The following is a 26,545-nucleotide window of genomic DNA, read 5'->3' as shown; positions in this document are numbered from 1 at the left end:
TTGTCATTGATTGGTAGCCCCTGAAATATTAGCCTTAATAAAATAATTAGAAGTATGTAAATAAAAATAGCCTATAGAAGTGATAAAATTTATAAAGTGGTATTTAGTCTACAAGAAGGTTGTAACTGGGAAAAATAAATAAATTCAATTTGGTTGGCCTATATACAATTTTTTTAAAACTATATTTAAAGGGGACCTATTATGCCCCTTTTCACAGGATGTAATAAAGGTCTCTGGTGTCCCCAGAATGTGTCTGTAAAGTTTCAGCTCAAAATACCCCACAGATCATTTATTATAGCTTGTTAAATTTGCCCGTATTTGGTTGTGAGCAAAAACACGCCGTTTTTGTGTGTCCCTTTAAATGCAAATGAGCTGCTGCTCCCGGCCCCCTTTCCAGAAGAGGGCGGAGCTTTAACAGCTCTCACTTCAGTTGCTCAACAACAACAAAGCTGGAGAATCTCACGCAGCCAAAATGACGATTGTCAGTAACGGTTTTCAGACTTACATTGTTCAAACTGGAGTCGGACACTGATGGAGAGACTCAGGAAGAAGTTACAACTTGAATGCAAGTGTATGTTTCTGAATGATTAGTGGATAGTTGCTGTTTAGTTGATTCAACTCATTGACTAGCATGTGCCGTCATGTTAATCTTTTGTGCAAATCCAGCATTGAATAACCCTCGTTTGTGAAGCAGTCAGGTGTTAAATGACAGCATGGCAACAATACTTTACTACAACAACTCTTCTTCTTCTCTAAAGCAGCCCAACATGGCCTCACCCCATTTATTGCGTGTTCCCTGGGTCAGGGTTTATGTAAATTTTGGGGTTTGTGATGTCACCAACCTGCTGTAGTCCCTACCATCCTTTTGTTGTTGTCTACATTTGTTCTTGTGGACTTGTGAAACGTCATCCGTCACTGTCTGTTCCAATTCCAATTCCAAAAAGTTGATGTTTTGCCCAGTACAGTTGAAATCCCTGGATGTGTTCTTTCTCCACCCCTTTTTATCGAGGATGCATCGTGGTGACTTGTGTGTAGTTGAGACAGCCGAATATCCTAGAATTGATTTCACATCAACCAGTGAGCGGCAATGCCAGAGGAGAAAACCCACATCTTACTACTATTTTTGTTTCACATTTTTTAACTTTAAATCTGTGGTTGATTTATAAAGATATTATATTTTTGGAAAAAATGAGATCCAGGCGGTCTTAAAAAACTGATTGCCAAACTTATATTTAAATAACATATTTCAAATCAGCAACACAGGCTAGACCAGCCAATGCGCGCATGTAGTCTATCCTCAGATGTCGCCCATTGGCTGAATGTCTGATGCATATGGCACACTAAATGGGAAACACTTTGGGAGTTTCAAAGTCTTCATCTGATTGGTTGAATTTTCCAGGATTTCCAGTAGGCGTACGTCACATTCTTCAACACTTCACCGGGAGACAATGCCGTTTTGATGCCAAACCCCCTAATGGAAGAAGAAAGCCGTCGTGTTTACAACTTATCTGGATTTTCAAAAATATGTTAAGTTCACAGTACCATTGTTGCAGTGAACTTGCATATGTTCTTGAATGAATTGCATGCCAGTCTGTTACTGTGGGGACACTGACTTTACATTTTCACGCCCCTAAACATGACGCTGAAAACGAACTGTGATTGGTTGCTTTACATCGATCAGACGTCCTCTTGGGCAGTCCTTGGCCAATAAAAGCTGCTGTGGAGCCCAGGGCTGCGTTTAAGTCCAATTTTTAATCCCTTCCCTTGCTGACTTTCCTCCGTCTCATTCACTTGGATGTACGTCATTGCTTACATTGCACAAGTGCCCACTACTGGCGGAACCCTTGAAATGTGTTTAAATAGTACAACCTTTACATTACATTTACAGTTAAAAGAATAACAATGATGATTCAGCTTGGTTTGGTTAATGCACATAAAATTTTATTTGTAAAAACAGTTGGTAAAAAAGTCTTATGCAGTTCTATACTTTATGTTAAACTAAAACAGGACAAATGAATAAATCCATTAATTGGTGTCCCATTTTAGTTTGCTAATTGTTTTGCTAACTATAATTCATTATTGCAGTGATAATTAGATTTGGTTGAATTGTTATAGGTAGGTAGCTATGTAAGCGCAGTGTTACCAATGAATAAAAGAAATCTGACTAAAGCAACTAGCAATGCAAAATGGTATCATTTAGCGCACCACACCAGTACTTTCTATGATGCATCAGGTATTGATGTAAGTCTGTCTTATGCCATCAGCATTAACTGCATAGAGTTGGTGCACATCTTTCAACAGCCCAGCAAACTGCTCCTCCTGTTATCAGACACACAAATACAAGTGTTAACTTGGTTATAATGCAGCCTGAATTAATGTTGTGCATTTGTAAACATGCAACATGTCAGATTACTTACCAAAACATTCATGCGTTCAACTGCAGCCACAGCGACATTTAGCTTTCTTTCGTCTTCCTCCCTCTCCTCTTCTATGACACCCAGTCTACACAAACAAGTACATGATCTCAATTGTCTTATCAGCATTTACAAATGAACACATTTTGACTTCTTTTAATCCAAAATTGAAAGAAAAAAAAAAAGAAAAAAAGAAAAGAATTACCTGAATGTTGCACTGGCCAATTGTTCCTCACGGATGGCTAAAAGATTACGAAGTTCCTGAACCTCTGTCTGTAGCTGTGTATTCTGGTCTTGGGTCATAACTATGAAGTCTTCTAACCGCTTGGCCATCTCCAGCTCACGCTCTGTCACCTGCTCCACGCCCAATCGCAGCTCAGCCAACTCTTGCGCATGCTATGACACACCAAAACTTAGTTAACATACTGTGGCTTTTTATTACAACATTTCCTCTTAAGTAATTACATCAAAATAGAGGTTAAACATTTTTTGTTAGACCAGTCTGGTTACACAAAGATTTCCATGACAATGAATACTATCATGCATTCAGATACACTTGATGGTCCAAACCTGTTGCTTCTATCTACAGTATGCAGAGTAGACTGACCCTATCTAATGTGCTTGTGTCCTCTTGCTCTTGTCCTGTTATTTGATGGGGCTCATTGCCATCTTTGTCTTTGATCCAGAGTACTTTTGCTGCTTTGCTTTTGGAATTCGTGGACTACACACAAACAGAAAATACACATCAAATAAATCAAATCATTGGCAAAATGTAAAATTTCTGGTAAATTTTAACCAATCTTAATTACATTGCTGGGTGATGTAATTTCCAAATTGGGAGATTGGTCCGGGCACTGTGTGGGTAGCTCTTCATTGCTTGCCTGCCGCTTTATTAGTTGCCTCTGTTGCCGGGATGGTCTGTTGGGGACACTGAAAGCCCGCTGCACCTGCTTCCGCTGACGATCTTTGCCTTGGTTGGGTTTTGAGTCTATGGGAAGCTGCTGCATGGAGTTTTGTAATGGACTGTACTTGGGGAGATCCCTTGGAGGTAAATATACAGGCTTTGGTGTTCCATGACTGCTGTTTCAGCAAGAATGGAGACACAGGTGAGAGGTGTGTAAGTAAAAATACTTTGAACAAACATTGATTTTAAAGCTTGATACAACTATATTAGGCCTTTGGGCAGGGGTGTCCAATCCTGCTTCTGAAGGGCCAACGTCCTGCAAAGTTTAACTCCATCCATCTCCAACACACTTGCCTGGAAGATTCTGGTGAGTCTGAAGACCATGATTAGCCAGGTTCAGGGTGTGCTTAAGGTAATTAAACTCTGCAGGAGCAGATTTGGACACCCCTGACCTATGGGAATTTTGTTTATTATGGGTGAGTCTCAATCAGCTCCCTCGGTCGTGAATCAGTATATCAAGGTCACAAATTCGAACACTGGTAGGGACAGTAAGGACCTTTACGATTTCAAAACACTGCTTCAGGAAGCTTTGGAGCATTATGAATCGGTGTATCGAATCAGCAGCTGTGTAGAGCGCCAAAGTCACGTGATTCAAGCAGTTTGGCAGTTTGACACGTGATCCGAATCATGATTCAATACGCTGATTCATAGCGCTCCGAAGCTTACTGAAGCAGTGTTTTGAAATCAGCCATCACTAAATAAGTCGTTATTTTGTTTTTCTGGTGCACCAAAAATATTCTCATCGCTTTATAATATTAATATTGAACCACTGTATTCACATGAACTGATTTCAATATATTTTTAGTACCTTTATGGATCTTGAGAGAGGCCTCACGGAGCCATCAGATTTCAACAAAGATATCTTAATTTGTGTTCCAAAGATAAACAAAGGTCTTACAGGTGTGGAACGGCATGAGGGTGAGTAATAAATGGCAGAATTTTCATTTTTGGGTGAACTAACCCTTTAACGGAACATAGTGATTTGTGGTGCATTGTGGGACTTTTCATTGCACACAGTGGAAGGATTCTGCGATTGAGACAGGTCTTAAAATTGCCATCTCCCTGATCAGTGCCCTGACTACTGAACTAGGGAGCTGATTGAGACACACCTATTGTAATATAACCGTACCTGCTAACAGGGATCATTTGAGCATCATGGTCAAGGAATTCTGTGATCTGGTTCAGGATTGAAGGCAAGGGTTGTAGGTTGTCTATTTGGTCCTACAAATATATATGTTTTTGAGCATGAGCACATTGTTTAAAGATATGTAAAACTTAAAGTCAGAAGTGTTCTGATCAAAGTTTGCAGCAAAGGCTTAGATGAGACCTGATGTTTTGTTACCTGTTTCATTACAGAGATAATATTGACCAGGAGATTGTGAAGGACCGCTAGACGAAGGGGCAGGTCTACATAGCCATCAAATCGAGCCATGGCCAATTCACTGTCTGGATCAGATACTTTCTGTAAGAATCCTCGCATTGGCTCCCAGTGTTGTTCTAGGAACTCATTCATAAAAAACATGTACTCTTCCTTTTCACCAAACCTGGTGGATATTGAGATAAAATGGTTCTTGCTGATCATATAAGAAGCAAAGCTTACAAAATCTTAATTTCCTTTTGGATATATAATCAATATACAAAAATCCTAGACCTGATATAAGTTAACTGGAAGGTGGTGATACATTTGCTTTAGAGATGGGACTTACAAGGTGAAGTTTGCAAGGTTTTGAATGACCTTGGCTGTCAAAGTGAGAGTGCGAAGGGTGTTTGTCTCTGGATAGGCTTGGGTGAGGCCAAAAAGTGATGGACTGAGGATCGCTGGGCATAAGAATCGAAGAAACAGAGATGCTGATATGAGACGGTGTCCGATGTCCGTTAGACCTCGCTCCTCACAATTTGATACCCAACTGGAAAAAATTTCATTCAGCTCTGCAGGGAATGAGCTGTTCATAGAAAGGAAAGAATTGATTATTTAAAAATAACTATCATTTGGAAGACTTCTGACACCCATTTAAGTGTCACATGGTAAATCTAGTTACTGTTACGCATTGGATATTACAGTTGTTCAGTCATCTTAGATGTGTTCTCTACAGAAAATACTTTGTACTTGTTATCTTTGTGTTCACACTTTCAAATATATTTTCTAGAGTGTGTTCGTTTAGGTTTATCTTACTCATGCATGTCAGTGATTCTCTTTACAACATCCCCACATGTCTCCTTTAGATGTCTCTGGTTGATTGGTAGATCAGAGGCAGAGCATTTTAGAGAGTCTACCTCACAGCTGTCTCCTCCATTATACAGTCTGGATATAAAGTCGCCTATGGGTGAAGATTGGTACACAGGAGATTATAGAGGTAAATAAAAAGACACATAGAGTTTTATTACAAGGAATGCAGTAGATTATTCCTTACCAAGTGTGTCTATGAGATACTTCTGGCCCACCAATTTCATATATTCATCAATAGCCTTTGTAGCCAGTGTGTTCTCTCTGAAAATCAAAGCTTCATTTTCTCCCAAGCGCTGAACTTCTGCACTACCAAGATCAATCAAGAACTCCTACACAAACAAAAACCATTCAGAATTTTGCTTATCTGCCTTATCCTACAATTACTGCTGTTGCAACTCACCTTAGCTTTCCCAATGCTCTGGAGCACATGAACAAGTGCTCCTGCCAGTTCTTCTTTCTCCCGTACATTGAGAAGAGGTTCCAGGCTGCTGCACATACCCACATAATCCAATGTGACATACTCTGCAAATTCCTTGTACCTCTCAATAGGTAGAATTTTCAGGTTCTTAAATCTGGCCTTGATTCGAATCGAAGCCTGCGGTCCAACTTGGTCCTTTGCAGCACTTGTTCCTGGGGGTTTGTAGGGAACGATGGGATACCATTTCTCTTGATAGGCCCGTCCTTTTATATCTGCTAAAGCAAGAGCCACACTTCCAATAGGATGCAGAATAGAGTCATCCTTGGAATGGCGCTTCTTCTTGGAGTCTTCATCTCTAAAGAGGTGCAGGGTGATCTGGGTGACAGGGGGCAAGTTTTCAAGTTCAAAAAATTCGCCCCAGAATAGCTGGCAACCTCCTGCAGCACCACCACCATGGCCCGCACCAGCTGCGCCAGATCCTCCTTCAACTGCTTGACTGGAGCGTGGGGCGGACTTCCCCACGGCCCGGGTACTAGTACGAGCAAACAGTGTGCCATCAAGGTGGACCTCACAATAATATCGCTTCTTTGGGGGAAGGTCTTTTGCTTCATTAACCCAAAGGCTCAGGGAGTTCTCAGTACGCTCACAGTTGTCCTAAAGGAACAAGACATTATAAGACTGTATAAACCATTAGCATTAATTAATAATAATGACCAGTTTTGAAGGACATTTAAGTTGAAGAATATACCTTATTTGGATGAGCAGCACGACGCAAGTCTTCAATCCAGCGGTCTCTTTCTGCAGCTGAACTGCACCCAAAGCAGTGGTTATTCTCTGAGTTTATGACCTTTTGTGAGTTGGACAAGGAAATACACAGAAAATAAGTAATTGGTTTGGATTGTGTATTGACATAAAGATTGGACTTTAATGTTCACTTTAAATATGCAACAGGCCTACCTGAAAACAGTACTTCTCCCCTAGAATAGAGCTGTGGACTGGCCTGATGATGGTGGTTTGATCTGCACTCAGATCCAGACTTTTTGCAGCGCTGACTGGAATGGATAAAGATTCTCTGGAACCGTACCTTGGTAGAAAGAAATTGTGAAAGACTGGTAAACCGCATAGCATATCAAACCATCAGATGATGTTTGTTCCCATTGATATTAGACATTACTACAGAGAGAATTTTGGTAAAATCAGTCTTTTTCTGTATTATGTAAATGATTCTCCACCTTGCAGCAACACTAAGTCCTGCAGTATTGAGCTGTGTGCTGCTTTTCCGTTTATCGTCGCCCTGTAAGCGGCGCTTGATTAAGTTCTAGCATGAGAATAAAAAAAGAAGTGTCATTGAAAAAATAAATATATTTATGCATGCATTTACTTCAGCAACAGTTTCAGATTGTACAGATGTCTAATGTATGACTCATGTATACTCACTTTGACACCACCATCTTGCCCTTTTATTTTGGTACCACTTTGGGGAACCACAGGATCTGGATTTAGCTCTAATGAGAGAAAGAAAAAACATTCAATATTAGATCATCACTTTAATATTCCACTTGTGTCTGTAGTATGAGCACTGAAGTTGGAGGTCAGTTCTTTTTTAATACAATTCTTAATAATTGAAGCTAAAATTAACATGTGTGTGTGCATGTACTGTATGTTTTCTGTTTATTTCAGTCTGGTGGGATAAAATACTGCAGAAAAACAGATAATCTCAATGCAATCGCAGATTCTGAAACCATGACAGGAAGCATATCATTTCCTTCCTTCTTATGAGCACAAGATCAATAATTTCCAGTTTAACAGAAAATGTAACTGTGTTAGTTGAATTCTGTTAAGACGGAACAGAACCGAAATCTAGGGCGTATTTAATTTTTTATGTCAAAAATGAGCTTTTACTTGATCATCCATGCCTTTATGAAAGCTGGAGACCAGACAAGCAGTATCATGCAGCGGATGTGGTCCCAATTTTGGACTTACACAATTATGGGGGTCGGACTTAGGGGTGCTTAAATCACAATTACAAAAGCTGCAGCTGTGAAAACAAATCAGCCTATTAACATTTTGTGTTTGCTGTAAAAGAAGTCTGACAGTTTGCACTTTGACATGAATTTTCAAAGCAACATGAAGTAACTAACTGAATGAAAAAGGGCAACCTTAAAAACTGCAACAAATTGTATAGAATTAGCAGCCACTCCCAACAGAAATTAAACTAGAGCCTATTTATGGCAAGTCTGCCAAGACCAATTGTGATACAGAACCTGGTATTAAAAGCACAAAACCTCTCGGCGTATTTCCCACATACAGTTGGTGATAAATTACGAAAAGCGGAAGGATGCCTTTATCACACAATGTCAATCATGGCATGGTCCTTTTTAGGAGCCTTTAGGTCATATGAGGTCTCTGAAGCCATTGGATATAAGACTTTAACAGAACCAGGTTTGACTTAAGCTGCTAAATGTTCCATCACAGATGGATAGGTAGATGATCCTCTAAATTACCAGATCTAAATGCCGTCAGATATTTATGGAAGCACAGAAACAACACTGGAGGCTTTTCTTCTTCGCACTAAATACAGATCAAGATTTTGTATACATATATATAAATCCTTGAAGGTCTGTGCTGAAGGTCAGACCCTGCTGCTTAATAGGTAATGTTGTCTACTCTTTTCATGCTCAGAGTAACAGCTTACGATGTTAAAGGGATAGTTCACCCGATCCCGAATGAAAATTCTATCATCATTTACTCACCCTCAAGTTGTTCCAAATCTGTATAATTTTCTTTGTTCTGTTGAACACAAAAGAAAATATTTTGAAGAATGTGTTGAACTGACCAGTTTTGGGGCACCGTTGATTTCCATAGTAGTTTTTTCTTTTTCTACTATTGAAGTCAATGGTGCCCCAAAGTGATCTGGTTACAAACTTTCTTCAAAATATCTTCCTTTGTGTTCAACACAACAAAGAAATTTATACAGATTTGGAACAACATTGGAACACTGAGTAAATGATGATAGAATTTTCATTTTTAGGTGAAATATCCCTTTAAGCTTAATAAACTATTGTATTTGAAAGCAGTACTCATAATATGTGCTGAATTAACTGAAAATGAAGATCAATTTAAACTCAATTGTATTCTGCAGTCTCCTTACATTTCTTTTAATGCTGATTGCATTTCACATGCATTATACTCTCCAGCAATAATTTGATTCATTCAAGTTAAAATATTTTTTCTTACCTAGTGCCCCTCCACATACAATCCAACGCCTAAAACCCATGCTTTGGAGTAGCTTAGAATCAGTTTTCCTTTCAGAACATAAGACTCATAAATGCCCTTTTATGGCTTTTTTTTTACATTTAATATGAGGGTCTTGCATGCTTATGTTGAGCGCTAGACAGCAAACCCCATCAGTCTCAGTCATCATCTGGTATGGTACACCCAGTTGTGATATTATCTTCAGAAACTCAAAGGAAGCAATTTTACAAGCATACGCATGCTGAACCACGTCAACCATTTCCTCTGTGACTTATCTAGCTTCACTTTAGTCACTGACAGGCAGCCAAGATAGAGACAGATGATACCTCTCATCTCTTGAAGTTATCTTCAGCTTTTAAATTGTCAGGACACAGAGAACTTTAGGCTGTTACTTCCCCCCCAATGATCTTCACAAGATACAGTAATACAACTTTTGTGCACATTTGTGTGTACGGATGTCATTGTATTAGATGACATAATATCAAACCAACTGGAATTTATTTTTAAATATTTTTTTTTATATAAAACACACTGCACACTTTTTCTAAAGTTTTTTTTTTTTTTTGGGCAAAAAAAGTCACAAAATTCAGTTTGTTATATGAAAGGTATGCATGTTATATGAAAGATTTAGTGATTGAAATTACACCAATAGATACAAAAAAAGTAAATATTGTTCTAAAATAAGATGTCAAGGTGTAGGACACCTGTAAGAACTTGAGGGGACTTTATACATCCTCTAAAATGACCTTGAGACCAGTTGGTTAAAATTAAAATTTGATCAGAAAAGTGAGGTTCTGAGAAAAGGTTGAATGTCACTTTTTGCTGATGCTACTTGGTAAGATATGTTGTATCTAATGCGATGAAATTAAGACATTTTTAAGTTTGACTTGAGTGTAACTGACCCGTGTGACTTCCACTGATGTTCTGGAGACTGACGCTGGAGAGACAACTGCTGGCCCGGTTCCGTACCCTCATCATTGGCTGAATAAAATCAAAAGATAATGATTGGCACCAAGTTCACCTAAAATGAAAAGCATTTCCAAACAGACTGGACTGACACATCAAAGTCAGTTTAAGGGCATACAGTACATTTGCTAGTATAGTATAATATCTCATCTGTTGGCATTGTCGAATATGTCTGTTGTCCATTACCTCCTCCTCACGTGGAATAAGGATCTGTCCATCTTGAAGAAAACAGTTGCTAATATCCCAAACAGGAACATCTTGTGGGGGGGCCCAGGAGAGCCGAACAGGTTCTTGGGCCACATTCTCAGGCTCACACTTTTCTTTGTCTTTTCATAAAATATAAGAGTTAACATGAAGCATTTCAATTTAAATGGCCTAGAAGCTTCAAAGACAAAACATGCCACAATGAAATCAGTTCCAACATCGCAAGGGCTTAATTGGTTCAAATAACGATAGCAGTCATAAGTAAGTCCAATTACATGTTTAGGTTATTATACTTTGGGTACAAAGGTGAAAAACAATTTCTTGTCAAGAACTTCTGTGCTTGTTAACTTGTAGCCTATATTTTAGTCTTTCATTCTATCTCCATCTTGCACATCCTGTTATCGCACTCTCATTCTTTAGCGCCATTTAGTGGCATCTGCATGTACAATCCTTTACAAGGTTAGAAAGTGCGTTTACACATAGATGTCTTTCTGAGAACTCTACAAAATCCTTCATATAATGGTTTCAACTTTATTTAAGCTTGTTTTTAGAACATTTAGCATTTAATATAAAGCTCTTACCATGCTCTGCAACGAGAGTACTCTGTAGACGCTGTCTCTTGAACTTCTGTGAGACCGTTTGCAAGTACTTTCTTATTTTACCCCTCTGCGTTGTGTCCTGGACCGTGGTCCCTGATGCCTGTGCGCTGGAGGACCCAGATGCCGAAGAGGAGTTTAGGACCGAAGATAGAAGGGACCCTGGTGGCTCTGAAAGAGCTCTGCGGAAAGGGTTTTTCCTTGAAGTTGCCGGCTTGTCTGCTTTGGAGGGGCTTTCGGCCCCTCGAGGTGCAGTCGAACACTTTTCCCCCGCGTCTTCACTCAGAGCTTTGCGCCAACTCTGCATTTTATTCCATTTATTTGAAGCCCCTTTCTCCAGCTTCTCGATAGCCCCCTGTGCAGCCGTCTCTGTCTTGGCCCCCGTGTGCCACTTGTAGGTGTTGAGTAGCTTGCCATCCTCTTGTTGTTGTGGGTCTTGATCAACCGGACTGTTTTGTTCAGGAGACAGTTCCATGTCCTCTTCAATCTGTGGTTCTGACTGCTCAGCACTCGCTTCTTTGTTCGTACCCATCTAGATTTCTTCTCTGTTATCCAATTTTGTGAACTCTTATGTTTTGTATGGAATGCGAAGTATTTTTGTGTAGTACCTCAAAGTGAGTTTCCTCAGCACTTTCCAGTTTTAGAGATTTTTAAATGTGTTGTATCTTCCTCAATTTCGAGTGCTCCGGATCTCATCATCCACTCACTTCACCTATTGGCCACTTCCTCAGATTGTTTTGCGCATCATCAATTTCAAAAGTCTGTCATTTCACTAAGGTCTTGTTTAAGTGCTAACTCTTAAACTCACAGTTGTCTAGTATGTGGTACATATATTAATTTTTGGCTTCGTTAAATTGGTGTGCGTAGTTTTAAATGATGCAGTCCTTGTGGTCCCCAGCTTTTGTAGGTATAAGCCCTTTTTTTTCAGTGCATACTTGTCGTCCAGCATTCAGGAAACCAGTCAGTTTGTGGGTGGGGAAATCAGGTTTGGTTCACAGGTTAAAGACAGATTATAATGTTTCCCAGATTGACCCAACAAATGGAACATTTCTGAAATGTTCTATTCTATGTCCTTCTTATTTATAAAAATCTAAGAAAGCATAATCTGTAAATTGATCTGGTTTTGTTCTTATTGTATACATAGTGTTTAATTGTGAAATGGTAAGGTGGTAACTGGTAAAAACTCTTATGATTATCCTAGTGTAACATAATCAAGATTAGATTTTTTTTATTAAATATGAACAGGATTGGCAGTTTAACCTAAATACCTGTTTGTTTTGTTCAGTGACGGTTAAATTTCCTGTCATAACAAGCAGCACTTCCTGTCTCACTCTGGGCCCTGCTATGAAAACCACTTCCTGTCGTGGTAAAGACTAAGTAATTTTTTTCAGCCTTTCCTTCAGTTTAAACTGCGACATACAAAAATCAACCTGTAACATTAGAGCTCATACTCTTTATTCACACACGTAATTCACACTTACATTACAGTAGCATTTCAAGGATTTGAGTAACAGACTCCCAACCAATGTACAAAATAATGCTAATGTTTTATTAACATTTCAGTAACTTATACATTATATTTTAAATTATATGTATTTTTCATACTAATTAGTGGGCTTCATTATTGTGCTTGCACTTTAAGTCATGTCAGTGACGGCAGATGTCCACAAAGGATCCGTGTCCTGTGAAAAATAAGGTTGTTGTGTTAGCATGACAAGTATTTCCAACATTAAACTATATGTTGAAATTAATTATATTTACTATAGTACAGAATCCTACATACTTTGTAGTGTTCCCAGGTGGTTATCTCAGAATACAGGGAATCCCCAGGGCAGGACGTGGCTACTACTTGTCTATGTCCCAGAATGGTGTAATTCTCCTGCAGAAATCCGTTACTCACTCCACAATTGACCAGATGATGGCGCACAAGCTCCATGTCATAATGGGAGGGTAAATGAGTGCTGTAGTTTCCAATAAAAGCAACACCATACCCAACAGGATTACGTCCTTTAGTATGAGCTCCTACCCACGTCCAACCTCGACCTTCATAGATGTAGCCATCAGACCCAACCACAAAGCTTGGAGAGACACATACACATAATACTTACAAATGACTCAAAATGTGATCTTATACATTCATTCTACTCAAAGAAAAAATAGGCACGAATATGGTTCTGTATATATATGCTCTGATAGTTTTTTACAAAAACCACAAACAAAGTGCCACTTTTAAGCATTATATCTGTTCCAAAACCACGTGCTGGTGTAACGGACGTAGGCCGGTAAGAGCTGTGCATGTAAACCTCATTCCCCTGATCTCAAGAGGCGCCGACACTAGAGACTGTAGTCTGTAGCCTCCTTGTTAGAGTGCCCGATACCCATGCCGGCGAACCCGGGTTCGAGTACCGCTTAGCACGGGCGGTTCTAAGGCAGCATCCGAACTTAAATGTAACCTCATAAGGGACTGTTTTGAAATGCTCTGCATAGCCAGTAACTCTGTCAACATCCTAAAAGCACTCCTCAATTAAAGCATTGACTTACAATTGATTCCTATAGAGTTTGGCATTAGCATGTTGATTGTTTATTATTACCGACACACACAGAATAAAATGAAAACATTACATAATACACGATTATTGTATAAAAATAAAAACAATTATCCATTTGATATATTCAATTGTGCTAATACGGAAGAGGATTAGGGCCAAGCAATAATAAAAAAATAAAACCATCTCGAGATTAAATTGTTACATTTCGAGAAAAAACCTGTTAAATTTCGAGAAAAAGGTTGAGATAAAATGTTGAGAATAAAATCATTAAATTACGAGAAAAAAATAGTTAAATTTCAAGAAAAAAGTCGAGATAAAATGTTGAGAATAAAGTCATTAAATTACGAGAAAAAAGTTAAATTACGAGAACAATTTCGTTAAATTATGAGAAAAATGCCATTAAATTTCAAGAAAAAAGTCGAGATAAAATGTTAAGAAAAAAGTCGTTAAATTACGAGAAAAAATAAGTTAAATTACGAGAACAAATTTGTTCAATTATGAGAAAAATGACGTTAAATTTCAATAAAAAGGTTGAGATAAAATGTTGAGAATAAACTCATTAAATTACGAGAAAAAAGTAGTTAAATTACAAGAACAAATTCGTTAAATTACGAATTTGTTCTCATAATTTAATGAGTTTATTCTCAACATTTTATCTCGACTTTTTTCTTGAAATTTAACGACTTTTTTCTCATAATTTAATGATTTTATTCTCAACATTTTATCTCGACTTTTTTCTTGAAATTTAACGACTTTTTTCTCATAATTTAATGATTTTATTCTCAACATTTTATCTCGACTTTTTTCTCAAAATTTAACAACTTTAATCTCGAGATGTTTTTTTTTTTTTTTTTTTTATTGCTTGGCCCTAATCCTCTTCCGTATACTAAACTATATCTGATTAACACTTTCCAGTATAGAATGAATTATGGGATTCGTCTTGTCCGACATTTTGGATTTATTATTGCATCCAAATATTCAGTAGGCATAAAATGATATGTAAAAGAGTAGTATGTCTGGATTTATGGTATTCATAAAAAATTTTAAGGACAACAAGCAAATGTAGTATGTCTGGATTATCATACCTCACACATTCATATAGAGCATAGCATACTTTTTTTAATTGTTGCAAAATAATTACTTATTCAAAAGAAGTACTTACTCGGAAAGTACGCAATTTCATATGCAGCCAGAGTGAGACACACTCAATATTAATGTATTAACTGCATATTACACAGTATATATCCTGTATCCTGCCTACTGTTTTAAATATAGTGTGAAATTGAGTGTTATGCCACTGTAACAACCACCAATTGATAAAATATTTAAAATATATTATTGATTACTTTGCATATTCTGATTTTTTTAAAAATATATTAGGCCTATTATGTATAAAATATAATTTCTCAATGTTTTTTTCTTCATTGCAATGCATTCTGGGATTGCTTTCTCACTAAGAACCATTTTGAGCCACCTTTGTAGGCAATGCACTAGGTTTCAGAATAGAGCATATATTTGTGACAAAATCACACTGAAGCAGATGGTACCTGTAGCCTAAGTCGTACCAACCCCGTCCCTTCTGGTGGAAATGTTGCATTGCCCTCATATTTTTAGAACACATCTGAAGGTTTAGACAGGGTTTGCTGGGAATCTCTGTGTGGTGAATATACAGATATGGCAAGGGTGGAGACAGAGGGGTGAGAGGAACCTGGGGCGGCGCTGCTCCCCATATACATCTAGGAATGATGGCAGGACACTCTGAAGGAGGGTAACACTTTTGTCAGCATGGCAATTGTTGGTTTAACACCAGTGTTTAAACAGGCTTTATTTGGTCTACTGGATGTAGCTTTACTTACCCATGTAACGTAGCACAAACTCTTTAATTCCCTTTTCTATAAGACTTTCTACCCCGATGTCCCCTTGTTGTGGATGACTATGTAGTGCATCTGCTACCTTCTCTTGAAGAAGAAATGAATTTGTGATCTTTTTAAAATTATGTCTGCGATAGCGACCTCTCAGATGAGTATCCGAGACATGATCCAACTCTTCCATAGTCCCTGAGTAGTAGCTCCTCAGCAGTGTGCTTAGTTTTATATCAGAGCAGTTAACAACAGAAAGGTGCTTCCCAAGTATGGCTCCATCCATTCCACCCTGGACCTCAGCATCAGTGGCCAAGGATGGCACGCCTGAAAGAGTAAAAATCATGGGAGCAGATACATTGTCCCAACAACCATCCGGCCCAAGACGCTCAGGTGGAGTTGCGTTCCAAAACTGCAGAAATGAGAGGCCTAAGTTCTTGGCCAGTGGGAGTAGGTAGAAACCATGAGGCTGGTTACTGTCTTCATTAGCTCTTAACCCGGATTCAAGACCTAAAAGGAGGGGAGCAAGGGCAATCGTCGTGCCATCAGGAGTAAGAACAACTCCCCTCTCTTCATGAGCATCTGTTATGAAATGATGAATGGCTTGGTTCAAGAAATTGGAGAGACTGTGGTTTATATTGAGCTGCTCTGTAATGCTGTTGTTTTTGTAGTGAATTTCATCTCTATTGTCAGATGATCCCAGAAAGTCATGTGTGATATTGTCACTTTGGTCTGCAATCTTGCATAGACTCGTCACTAAAGCCAGTAGACTTAGTCTTGGGTTTAAATCTTCTGAGTGTGTAACAGCACTGATGAAGTCCTCCATGTTCCTCAGATAAACTGCAGTAACTAAAATTATAATATATTTTTAAAGGGTTAGTTCACCCAAAAATGAAAATTCTGTCATTAATTACTCACGCTCATGCCGTTCCACACCCATTGTTCCACACCCATCATTAATCTTCTGAACACAAATTAAGTTATTTTAGTTGAAATCCGATGGCTCGGTGAGGCCTCCATAGCCAGCAATGACATTTCCTCTCTCAAGATCCATAAAGGTACTAAAAACATATTTAAATCAGTTCATGTGAGTACAGTGGTTCAATATTAATATTATAAAGCGACGAGAATATTTTTGGTGCGCCAAAACCCCCCCAAAATAACGACTTTAATTTAGTGATGGCCAATTTCAAAACACTGCTTCAGGAAGATTTGGAGCACAAATGAATCAGTGTATCAAATCACGATTCAGATCGCGTGTCAAACAGCCAACGGCTGAAATCATGTGACTTTGGCGCTCCGAACAGCAGATTCGATACACTGATTCATTTATGCTCCGATGCTTCATGAAGCATTGTTTTGAAATCGTCCATCACTAAATAAGTTTTTTTTTTGGCGCTCCAAAAATATTCTCATCACTTTATAATTGTAAGGAGGATTTAGGCCGAGTGGATTCCATAAGCGGGTCTTTATTAGAGGATCTGAGCATAAAATCCAAACAATAGTCACAACTCGTAATCAGGTCACAGGCTTTGGTCGAAACACAGGCAAAACAATCCAATGGCAGACAAATCCAAAACAGTAATCCAAAAACGTGAGTCAGAAGAGCAAAAGCAAGGGTCATAACAATAATCAATAACCGAGTCATGGAAGAACGCTTAGTAAGGCAGTGAACTGGCAATACTTCGCAAAATGGCAGTGCAAACAGGTAGCTTAAATATAGAGTGACAGGAAATGACAAGACAGGAACTGATGTGGCAGGAACAGGAAGTGACAAAGTTCAATATTCAGGAGAAGGCTCCCTCTGGTGGACTGGAGCCTGATCAAACGTTACAGATTCCCTCCCCCTAAGAACACCTCCAGGTGTTCTTCTTCTAGGACGACCCCTTGGTCTGGGTGCTGGACGATCTGGGTGAGCTTGATGAAAGTCTCTGATAAGTGATGAATCCAAGATGTCCTTAGTTGCTACCCACGATCTCTCCTCCGGGCCGTATCCCTCCCAATCTACGAGGTATTGCATCTGACCCCTCCTCCTGCGAGAATCTAGGATCTCCCGGACTAGGTAGGCAGGAGCTCCCTCGATCTCGAGCGGTGGAGGAGGTTCTTCGTCAGTCGCTTCGGGGCTCGATCGGCCGTGGGCCGGTTTCAGGAGGGACACATGAAAGGAAGGAGAGATGCGGTAATTAGCAGGCAACTCTAAACGGTACGTGACAGGATTAACTTGACGTATAATCTTAAAAGGGCCAACATACCTTGGACTTAATTTCTTGGAAGGGAGTTTCAGGCGTAGGTCACGAGTGGAAAGCCATACCATTTGACCTGGCTGGTACTGAGGATGAGGACGTCTGTGTCGATCAGCTTGGATCTTTTGAGATCGAATAGCCCGCTGGAGATGGACATGAGCATTGTCCCAAACCTGTTCACTTCTTCTAATCCAATCATCCACGGCAGGCACTTCAGATGGCTCCCCAGACCAGGGGAATAGAGGAGGCTGATATCCTAGGACACATTGGAAGGGGGTAAGGCCAGTTGAAGAATGTGTGAGGGAATTTTGGGCATACTCTGCCCATGGGAGGAATATGCTCCATTTTTCCTGTTCCTGGCTACAGTATGATCTCAGGTATCTACCAATCTCCTGATTAAGACGCTCCACTTGTCCATTAGCTTGAGGATGATAGCCAGATGTGAGACTGACATTGATGTTTAAATGTGTACAAAAAGCTCTCCAAACACGTGATTTGAACTGTGGCCCTCGATCAGTAACAATATCATCGGGTAGTCCATAAATCCTAAATACCTGATTGAACAAAACTTGGGCAGTTTCCATGGCAGTGGGTATACCTTTCAATGGAATGAGACGACAAGACTTAGAAAAGCGGTCGATGGAGACCATGATGGTGGTGAATCCTTGAGAGTTAGGCAGATCAGTGACAAAGTCAATGGACAGGTGTGACCAGGGTCGTTGGGGAATGGGTAGTGGTTCTAAAAGTCCTGCAGGCAATTGTCGAGGTGTTCGTGACTGAGCACAGATCTGACAAGCATTTACATAATTACTGACATCTGCAGATAATGTGTGCCACCAAAACGAATTTCTGACCAAAGCAGTGGTGCGATTAATTCCAGGATGTCCAGAAGCAGGGGATGTGTGGACCCATTGAATGATTCTGTTGCGAAGACTGGATGGAACATAGATTTTTCCAGCTGGGCACTCTGGAGGGGATGGCTCTTCGTGTTGGACATGTTGAATTTCTTCCATAATATCCCACTGGATGGGTGCGATGATGATGGAGGGTGGTAAGATAGTTTCTGGTCTCCCCTGTGAATCATCAGAGTCATGGATACGTGACAATGCATCTGCCTTACTATTTTTGCTCCCTGGACGGTATGTGACTGCGAAATTGAAACGAGTGAAAAAGAGTGCCCATCTTGCCTGGCGAGGATTCAAAACGCTTGGCATCCTTGATATACTCTAAGTTTTTGTGGTCTGTAATGACTTGAAAGGGATGAAGGGCACCTTCAAGCCAGTGTCTCCATTCTTCAAGAGCGGCCTTGATAGATAATAATTCCTTGTTACCAATATCATAATTGCTTTCTGCCGGAGTTAACTTTCGTGAGAAGAATGCACAAGGGTGTAACTTGCCTGGTGTTCCATGACGCTGAGAGAGGACAGCACCAATTCCACAGTTGGAGGCATCAACCTCTACGATGAAGGGAAGTTTAGGATCTGGATGCTTAAGAATTGGAGCTGTGGTGAAACTGGACTTGAGCCTGTTGAATGCTGATGTAGCTGCCTTCGTCCATACTAACTTCTTGGGTTTTCCTTTAAGTAGTGAGGTGACAGGTGCAGCAATGGTACTGAAGTCACGGATGAATCTACGGTAGAAGTTAGCAAAGCCTAAAAATCGTTGTAACTCCTTGACAGTGCTGGGTATGGGCCAATCCGTGACAGCTTTTACTTTGGTGTCATCCATCTCAACTCCTGAATGGCTAATATTGTATCCCAGGAATTTGGTTGATGTAACATGAAACTCACACTTTTCAGCCTTCACAAAAAGATCATTCTGGAGCAATCGTGACAAGACAGTTCTTACATGAGAGATATGTTCTTCCATGGAGCATGAATAGATCAGAATATCGTCTATGTAGACAATCACATACTGATTCAAGAGATCTTTGAAAACTTCATTAACGAAGGACTGGAAAACTGAAGGTGCATTGACCAACCCATATGGCATAACCAAATACTCGTAGTGCCCCCTGCTGGTGAGAAAAGCCGTCTTCCATTCATCACCCTCACGGATTCTGATGAGATTGTAGGCAGATCTGAGGTCCAATTTACTGAAATAGCGGGCCTCTCGTAATTGCTCCAGAGAAGAAGGAATAAGAGGCAAGGGATGGCGATTCTTAACAGTGATTGCGTTGAGTGCTCGATAGTCTATACAAGGTCGTAGACCGCAAACTTTCTTGTCAACAATAAAGAACCCAGATGCTGCATGAGAGGTGGATGGTCTAATAAATCCATAAGATAAGGCCTCTTCAATGTATTCTTCCATGGCCTTGGTTTCAGGAATAGACAGTGGGTAAACACGGCTCTTAGGTGGAGAGGTGTTAGGAAGGAGGTCGATGGCACAGTCCCAGGTGCGATGAGGTGGCAACTTGGTGGCCTTGTCTTTACTAAATACCTCAGCTAATTCAGCATATTCTTTGGGGACGTTATTTGGTAAAGAAAAGGGATTCTTGGCTAGATGGGTAGTGCAGACTGTAAGTTTCGTGGGCAGTTCCAGACAGTGGGTGTGACAATGAGGTGACCAACTGATCAATTCCTTTTCCTTCCATGAAAACTGTGGGTTGTGCGTAGACAACCAAGGATATCCTAGGATAACTTGGTTTCGTGGTGATGATATGACATAGAGAGTGATTTCTTCAGTGTGAAGCAGGCCAACTCTGAGCTTTATGGGAAGTGTTTGATGAGTGATATGACCTTTACCGATGGGACCATCATCAACGGCAATAACAGCAATAGGTGGCTCACATCTGGTTGTGGGAATGTTCAACTGCTTCACTAAATCTTGATGAATCACATTTGCAGCTGCTCCAGAATCTATTAACGCTGAGAAATGGTGGTCTTGATTAGCAATTGACAAAATGATGGGAAGTGACAAGCATAGACTGATTTGCAAAGTATTGAACATGTGACTCACTCGATAACTTGAAGAGGGATTGGCAGCAGGTTTAACAGGACAGTTGGAACAGCGATGACCTGATTCACCACAGTAGAAGCAGAGCTGATTGAGTAATCTTCTTCTCCGTTCATCAGGCGGTAAGTGAGTTCGTCCTATTTGCATGGCTTCAGTAGGACTAGACTGACATGGTATTAGAGCAGTAGTAGTAGGCACATGATAAGTGAAGTTAGACTTGGGACTTGGTTGTGTTTGTAAGAGATTGTCAATCTTGATAGCAAGGGTAACAAACTGGGTGAAGTCGAGGGAGTCATCTTTGCATAGTAATTCTGCTTGTAGCTTAGCAGACAGACTTGAACGAAAAATGTGCTTCAAAGCAACATCATTAAACCCACTTTGTGCTGCTAGAGTGCGAAATTGGATAGCATAGTCAGAAGCTGATCTGTTGCCTTGACGTAACTGAGTTAACTGAGTTGCTGCATCCATGCCTCCAGCAGGATATTGAAAGACATCACGAATCAATTGAGTGAAGTAACTGTATGACTGCTGGATATGTGTGTCGTGATCCCAAACAGCTGTAGCCCACTCTAATGCCTTCCCAGTAAGCAAAGTCATGATAAAAGAACACTTTGTATGGTCTTGGCGATAAGTTTCAGGTTGGTTTGAAAAATAGATAGAACACTGTCGTAGGAAACCAGTGCAGTTGTCAGGAGAGCCATCAAACTTATCAGGTAAAGCGAATCTTACCGGGTCAGGTCGTGGGGCAGGGAGAGACTGAATGTACTGTGTCAAATGCTCGTTGGTGGCTTGCAGCGTCAACAACTGGTGTTGAAAACCATTCAGCAGATCCTTTTGATACTCAATGGTTGAAAGGAGTTGAGAGACTTCCGCTGGATCCGCGCAGGGCGAAGTATTCTGTAAGGAGGATTTAGGCCGAGTGGATTCCATAAGCGGGTCTTTATTAGAGGATCTGAGCATAAAATCCAAACAATAGTCACAACTCGTAATCAGGTCACAGGCTTTGGTCGAAACACAGGCAAAACAATCCAATGGCAGACAAATCCAAAACAGTAATCCAAAAACGTGAGTCAGAAGAGCAAAAGCAAGGGTCATAACAATAATCAATAACCGAGTCATGGAAGAACGCTTAGTAAGGCAGTGAACTGGCAATACTTCGCAAAATGGCAGTGCAAACAGGTAGCTTAAATATAGAGTGACAGGAAATGACAAGACAGGAACTGATGTGGCAGGAACAGGAAGTGACAAAGTTCAATATTCAGGAGAAGGCTCCCTCTGGTGGACTGGAGCCTGATCAAACGTTACAATAATATTAATATTGAACCACTGTACTCACATGAACTGACTTAAATATGTTTTTAGTACCTTTATGGATCTTGAGAGAGGAAATGTCATTGCTCCTTATGGAGGCCTCACTGAGCCATCGGATTTCAACAAAAATATCTTAATTTGTGTTCCAAAGATTAACGAAGTTCTTACGGGTGTGGAACGGCATGAGGAGTAATAAATGACAGAATTTTCATTTTTGGGTGAACTAACTCTTTAAGAAGCACATTCAAGTTAAAATGGCCGTGCCTGCTCTTACAGTATGTTAAAAAATAAGGTGGATACATGCTGAGCAAAGCAGAACTACATTATCGAGTCAGACTGGACAGGAAAAAAATGATAAAATATTGCTTTAGTCTGACTGAAATCAAAATGTTAAAGTGCTTGTAAAGAAATGTGTTATCAAATGTATAACATGGAAATTTGAATGTAAATAAATTGAATATTTATAGTTTACATACCTGAGCTCTGAATGACTGTGAATATCCCAGACATGGTAATAATCCATAGTGCTCCAGGTCTCATTATTAAGACTAAATATTACTACTTGGTACTAAGTGCTTGATTTGAATGCAGCGTATGAAACTGAAACACAGAAGGCAGGACACTCCACATTCTGCATTTTCACGTCATTTAGGTGGTGTATTCCACCATGACAAACATGTTTTTGTGGTGTGTCAGAGTACATGTGTACTCTGATGTGAGTAAAGGTCTTCCCCATAATTTGAATTTAGCTACTAATATTGATTTTTGGACGGCAGAGACTAACACATCTGCTGTTCTGTTTGTTGCGTAAGGAGGAGCGCCTGGTTACTGGAAATGAGAGAGGTAAAGGTCATAGCTAGATGGGTAACACTTTACAATAAGGTTCATTTGTTAACAGTAGTTAATGTATTAACTAACATGAACTAACAATGAGCAATACATTTGTTACAGTATTTATTAATCTTTGTTAATGTTAGTTAATACAAATCCAGCTGTTCATTTTTTGTTCATGTTTGTTCACAGCGCATTAACTAATGTTAACAAATACATCTCTTGATTTTAATAATCTATTAGTAAATGTTGAAATTAACATAAACTAAGATTAATAAATGCTGTAGAAGTATTGTAAATTCTTAGTTTGTGTTAACTAAATATGTAGTTAATAATGAAATTGTTTCTTCTAGATGTTGTGTTTTATAATGTAATGACAAAAAAGTAAGTTGTTGAACATCTGCATTCATTTACCTGAAGAATGAGCAACATGCATCATGAATTTGTTGATTTACAAGAACACCAAAGAAACTGAGTTAAGAAATTCTCCCCTCTTGCGGCCAAGAGAAGCATTGAAATTAAAGAGGCGGCAGCAAATTTTTAAACAAAAAGACCAAGGCTGTTTTGGAATACTAGCTTACTACGTATGAACATTGTATACTGCCTACTATTTGTTTTTTAAATAGCAAGTGAAATTCTGGGCATTATGTCATAAATGCTTCATATAGTAGTATGTTCTATGCATACATACTATATGCATACATACTATTTACTGCAGAGTACTGTTAGAATGCTATCCAAAGTTTTCTACCAATAATGTGGACCATTTGGATCCTTTTTACTTTTGAGGTTTTTCTAATAATAGCTGCCATTGTTTTGAGAAACACCTGTTTGAACTACAAATAATGATTTTAATCCAGTTTTATTTTGTCATAAATGGCATGCTTGGCATTTGAACATTGTACTTTAATCCTGATGGTGTCCTTTTTAGGTAATTATTGCATTTTGGCATGTAAAAAAACAAACAAAGAGATTTTCTTTTTTCAGAATTTATTTCATGTGCATGTGGTTTCACAAATTAATAGATAAACGTAGATAAAAGTGAATAAATCCATTGACTTGTCATTCCCAATGTACTGTAGATTGTGCCAAGTGAAATTATTGGAAAAATAAAACTTTATATATATATTTATATAATTTTTAAAGTTCTTTTACAGGCATTGTATGTCAATAGACATCTATATGACAGGATGGATTTTGATTGCTTTCCTTGTCATTTCAAACATTGAAATATCTGTAGGAGAATGAAAACCACAATATTTGTCTGATAAAAAGTTCTGTTTTACATGTAATACTTTAAGCAAACATTCAGAGGGAACATAAAATGCTATAAAAAAATTACAAAAGTTTTCTGAGGTACCTTGACTATATGATAAATGTTAAAGAGGTAACGTTTTGCAAAACGTTAAATTTTAGAATTACGCTTCTGGAACAACACGCACCTTCATATTGTTTAAATCCAGGATGTGTAAAGTGTACCATTTTAAAGTTGGGAAAAAAAATCTGTCAAAGTTAATTTTGTTGCTAACTTGTCTGAGCTGTATGTATTGCAGGGATATATATATACCAAATAAGTGAGAAAATGCTGTATATTCAGGGACAATTATGCAGTACAAAAAAGTGAACAGCCATTTACCCGCAGTTGAGACATACAAATTTGAGACATAAAAACACAGATGGTCTTTTACCCCAAGATTTGAGTGAGGGTAAATACTAGATCTTGACCACCAGGTTTTATTCAGACATTTAAGAATAATTAAAGAACCTGAAAAAATAATAGAGAACTTCATGGTGCTATACTGGAATATGAGCATATTTGCAGCCACAGAGGTCAATTTAAAAACTGGGAGTTGTGGTAAATGATATAACAATATAATAACAATAAAAAAACTATTAAATCATGACTGGCCAAATGCCTGGTCAAACAGCAGTGCTTTGTTGCAGTCAAACGAAACATGATTATGATCTAAATAATGACCTTTGTAAAAGAAAATTGTGGTTCTTTGATAAGAGGATAAGAATACCATGTTTAGACAGCATGGTAAGAGGCATTTATTCAGTAGATTTGGTTCCGTTGTAGTCACTCTGCATGTCCGCATCATCCTCGGCAGCATCAGAGCTGTCAATCATTCCCCGTCTGCCACCACCTCCTGAGCGCCTCGGTGTGCTGCTGAAGGATGATGGTTCATTGCCTCGCCTGAAATGTTACAACAAATCTTAGCATAAAAATGCATAATTTTCACTGTAGGTTTCTTGGTACCTGCTACATTTGCGTTAGCACGTTAAAGGATTAGTTCACTTTCAAATAAAATGTTCCTGATAATTTACTCACCCCCATGTCATCCAAGATGTCTAGGTTTTTGATGAAAACATTCCAGGATTATTCTCCTTATAATGGACTTCAATGGCCTCCAAACGGTTGAAAGTCAAAATTACAGTTTCAGTGCAGCTTAAGGTTCTCATCTAGCGAAACCATCGCTCATTTTCAAAAAAAAAATGCAAATGTAGTATATGCTTTATAAACACAAATGATCGCCTTCCAAGTGCTTCCACCAAAACCGCACTTTCGTATTCTTCAAAAAACTTACGCTGTATGTCCTACGCCTTCCCTATTCAACTTACGGAAAAAATGGAACTGGCGCTGCGTTCATTCTTTAAGTAGAATAGGGAAGGTGTAGGACATACAGCGTAAGCTTTTTGAGGAATACGAAAGTGCGGTTTTGGCGGAAGCACTTGGAAGGCGATCATTTGTTTATATAAAGCATATACAGTTGTATTTTTTTCGAAAATGACCGATCGTTTCGCTAGATAAGACCCTTATTCCTTGTCTGGTGTTGTTTAAAGCTCTTAGTAGCTGCACTGAAACTGTAATTTTGACCTTCAACCGTTTAGTGTCCATTATAAGGAGAATAATCCTGGAATGTTTTCATCAAAAACCTTAATTTCTTTTCGACTGAAGAAAGAAAGACATGAACATCTTGGGTGACATGGTTTTGAGTAAATTATCAGGAAATTTTTTTTGAAAGTGAACTAATTCTTTAAGTCTCAAACCATTTTGAATCAAGAGACCCATTTCATAATCCCAAACTGTTTACAAAGCCCACAAGAAGTCAATGTGATGAAACTTTTTTTTTTTTGGCAGAGCTTCCAGTGAACTATCCTGAAGTGTGACCCCAACTGTCTTACAGCTAAAAATATAATTTTTATATATATTTAAATCCACCCAATTATCCAAACTTGAGCACCCTAAAGTGCACCCATGCCAACATAAGGAGTACATGCTAACTCCACATGGAAAGGCTTCTGGACTCAGCTGGGACTCAAACCAGGGACCTTCTCTCTATGAGATGACTGTTACCTAGGGCTGCACGATTTTGGGAAAAAAATCAAATAATGTGGAGCAGCATTTACTGCAAACCCAGCCGTTCTGAATTTGATAATAGCACTAAAGCACCAAGCCGAAGGTTGGCCCCCGGGCAATGTCGGGCCGTTTTTGAGTGTCGGTTGGCTTAGTTTTTCAGTGGCTAGTCGGATGCCGTCAGGAACACTCAGACACATGACGTAAAATTTGTACAGCCTTCTGTCTGTACTGCCTTGACTTGTTTGCTCACTGTTTTGCTATTATTATGCACTTTGATTCATTCACTAAACCTAACAGCCAATCAGAGTTCTCTCTCTTACCCGACGCCGATTCTACATGTTGAATCGGCCAAGAAGTCAGCCGACACTTAAAAATGGTCCGATGTTGCCTGA

General features: G+C 39.2%; 3 protein-coding genes across 9 annotated transcripts in view; all 3 read right to left on the bottom strand.

Moving 5' to 3' along the window:
* Positions 1-1,924: 1,924 nt before the first annotated feature.
* On the bottom strand, positions 1,925-12,003 carry rasal3 (RAS protein activator like 3). Of its 3 annotated transcripts, none has more exons than XM_067374110.1 (18): positions 11,030-12,003; positions 10,431-10,570; positions 10,181-10,259; positions 7,461-7,528; positions 7,256-7,341; positions 6,981-7,107; positions 6,772-6,870; positions 6,006-6,677; positions 5,790-5,934; positions 5,552-5,696; positions 5,085-5,321; positions 4,721-4,922; positions 4,508-4,599; positions 3,224-3,494; positions 3,022-3,135; positions 2,620-2,810; positions 2,418-2,502; positions 1,925-2,319 (listed from the first exon to the last, which is right to left on the bottom strand). In XM_067374110.1, exons 1-18 carry the CDS (start codon positions 11,574-11,576, stop codon positions 2,230-2,232), a joined length of 3,390 nt encoding a protein of 1,129 aa, XP_067230211.1. In that variant the 5' UTR covers positions 11,577-12,003; the 3' UTR covers positions 1,925-2,229. The 3 variants fall into 3 exon arrangements, with proteins under 3 accessions (XP_067230211.1, XP_067230212.1, XP_067230213.1); XM_067374111.1 differs by having other exon boundaries at positions 3,224-3,491; XM_067374112.1 differs by lacking the exons at positions 10,181-10,259; positions 10,431-10,570; positions 11,030-12,003 and adding an exon at positions 9,261-9,461.
* Positions 12,004-12,480: 477 nt separating this feature from the next.
* Positions 12,481-22,749, bottom strand: pglyrp2 (peptidoglycan recognition protein 2). 3 transcript variants are annotated; one of them, XM_067373267.1, is made up of 5 exons: positions 22,438-22,749; positions 15,450-16,301; positions 15,141-15,351; positions 12,828-13,122; positions 12,481-12,726 (listed from the first exon to the last, which is right to left on the bottom strand). In XM_067373267.1, the coding sequence occupies exons 1-5, from the start codon at positions 22,499-22,501 to the stop codon at positions 12,682-12,684; spliced, it is 1,467 nt and encodes a 488-aa protein (XP_067229368.1). In that variant the 5' UTR covers positions 22,502-22,749; the 3' UTR covers positions 12,481-12,681. The 3 variants fall into 3 exon arrangements, with proteins under 3 accessions (XP_067229368.1, XP_067229369.1, XP_067229370.1); XM_067373268.1 differs by having other exon boundaries at positions 15,450-16,034; XM_067373269.1 differs by having other exon boundaries at positions 15,450-15,779.
* Positions 22,750-23,774: 1,025 nt separating this feature from the next.
* Positions 23,775-26,545, bottom strand: part of myh11a (myosin, heavy chain 11a, smooth muscle) — a 35,868-nt gene continuing 33,097 nt past the window's right edge. For 2 of the 3 annotated variants that reach the window (XM_067374057.1, XM_067374058.1), the window contains one exon: positions 23,775-24,989. In XM_067374057.1, the coding sequence (XP_067230158.1) occupies positions 24,845-24,989 (145 nt within the window). In that variant the 3' untranslated portion in view covers positions 23,775-24,844. The remainder of the gene's footprint in view (positions 24,990-26,545) is intronic. The other variant, XM_067374060.1, reaches the window with a different exon arrangement.

Source organism: Chanodichthys erythropterus, chromosome 21 (assembly GCF_024489055.1).
Source record: "Chanodichthys erythropterus isolate Z2021 chromosome 21, ASM2448905v1, whole genome shotgun sequence".
In the NCBI taxonomy this organism is placed as follows: domain Eukaryota; kingdom Metazoa; phylum Chordata; class Actinopteri; order Cypriniformes; family Xenocyprididae; genus Chanodichthys; species Chanodichthys erythropterus.
Note: the sequence above shows the minus strand (reverse complement) of the source record. Positions and strands in the feature narration are given on the sequence as shown.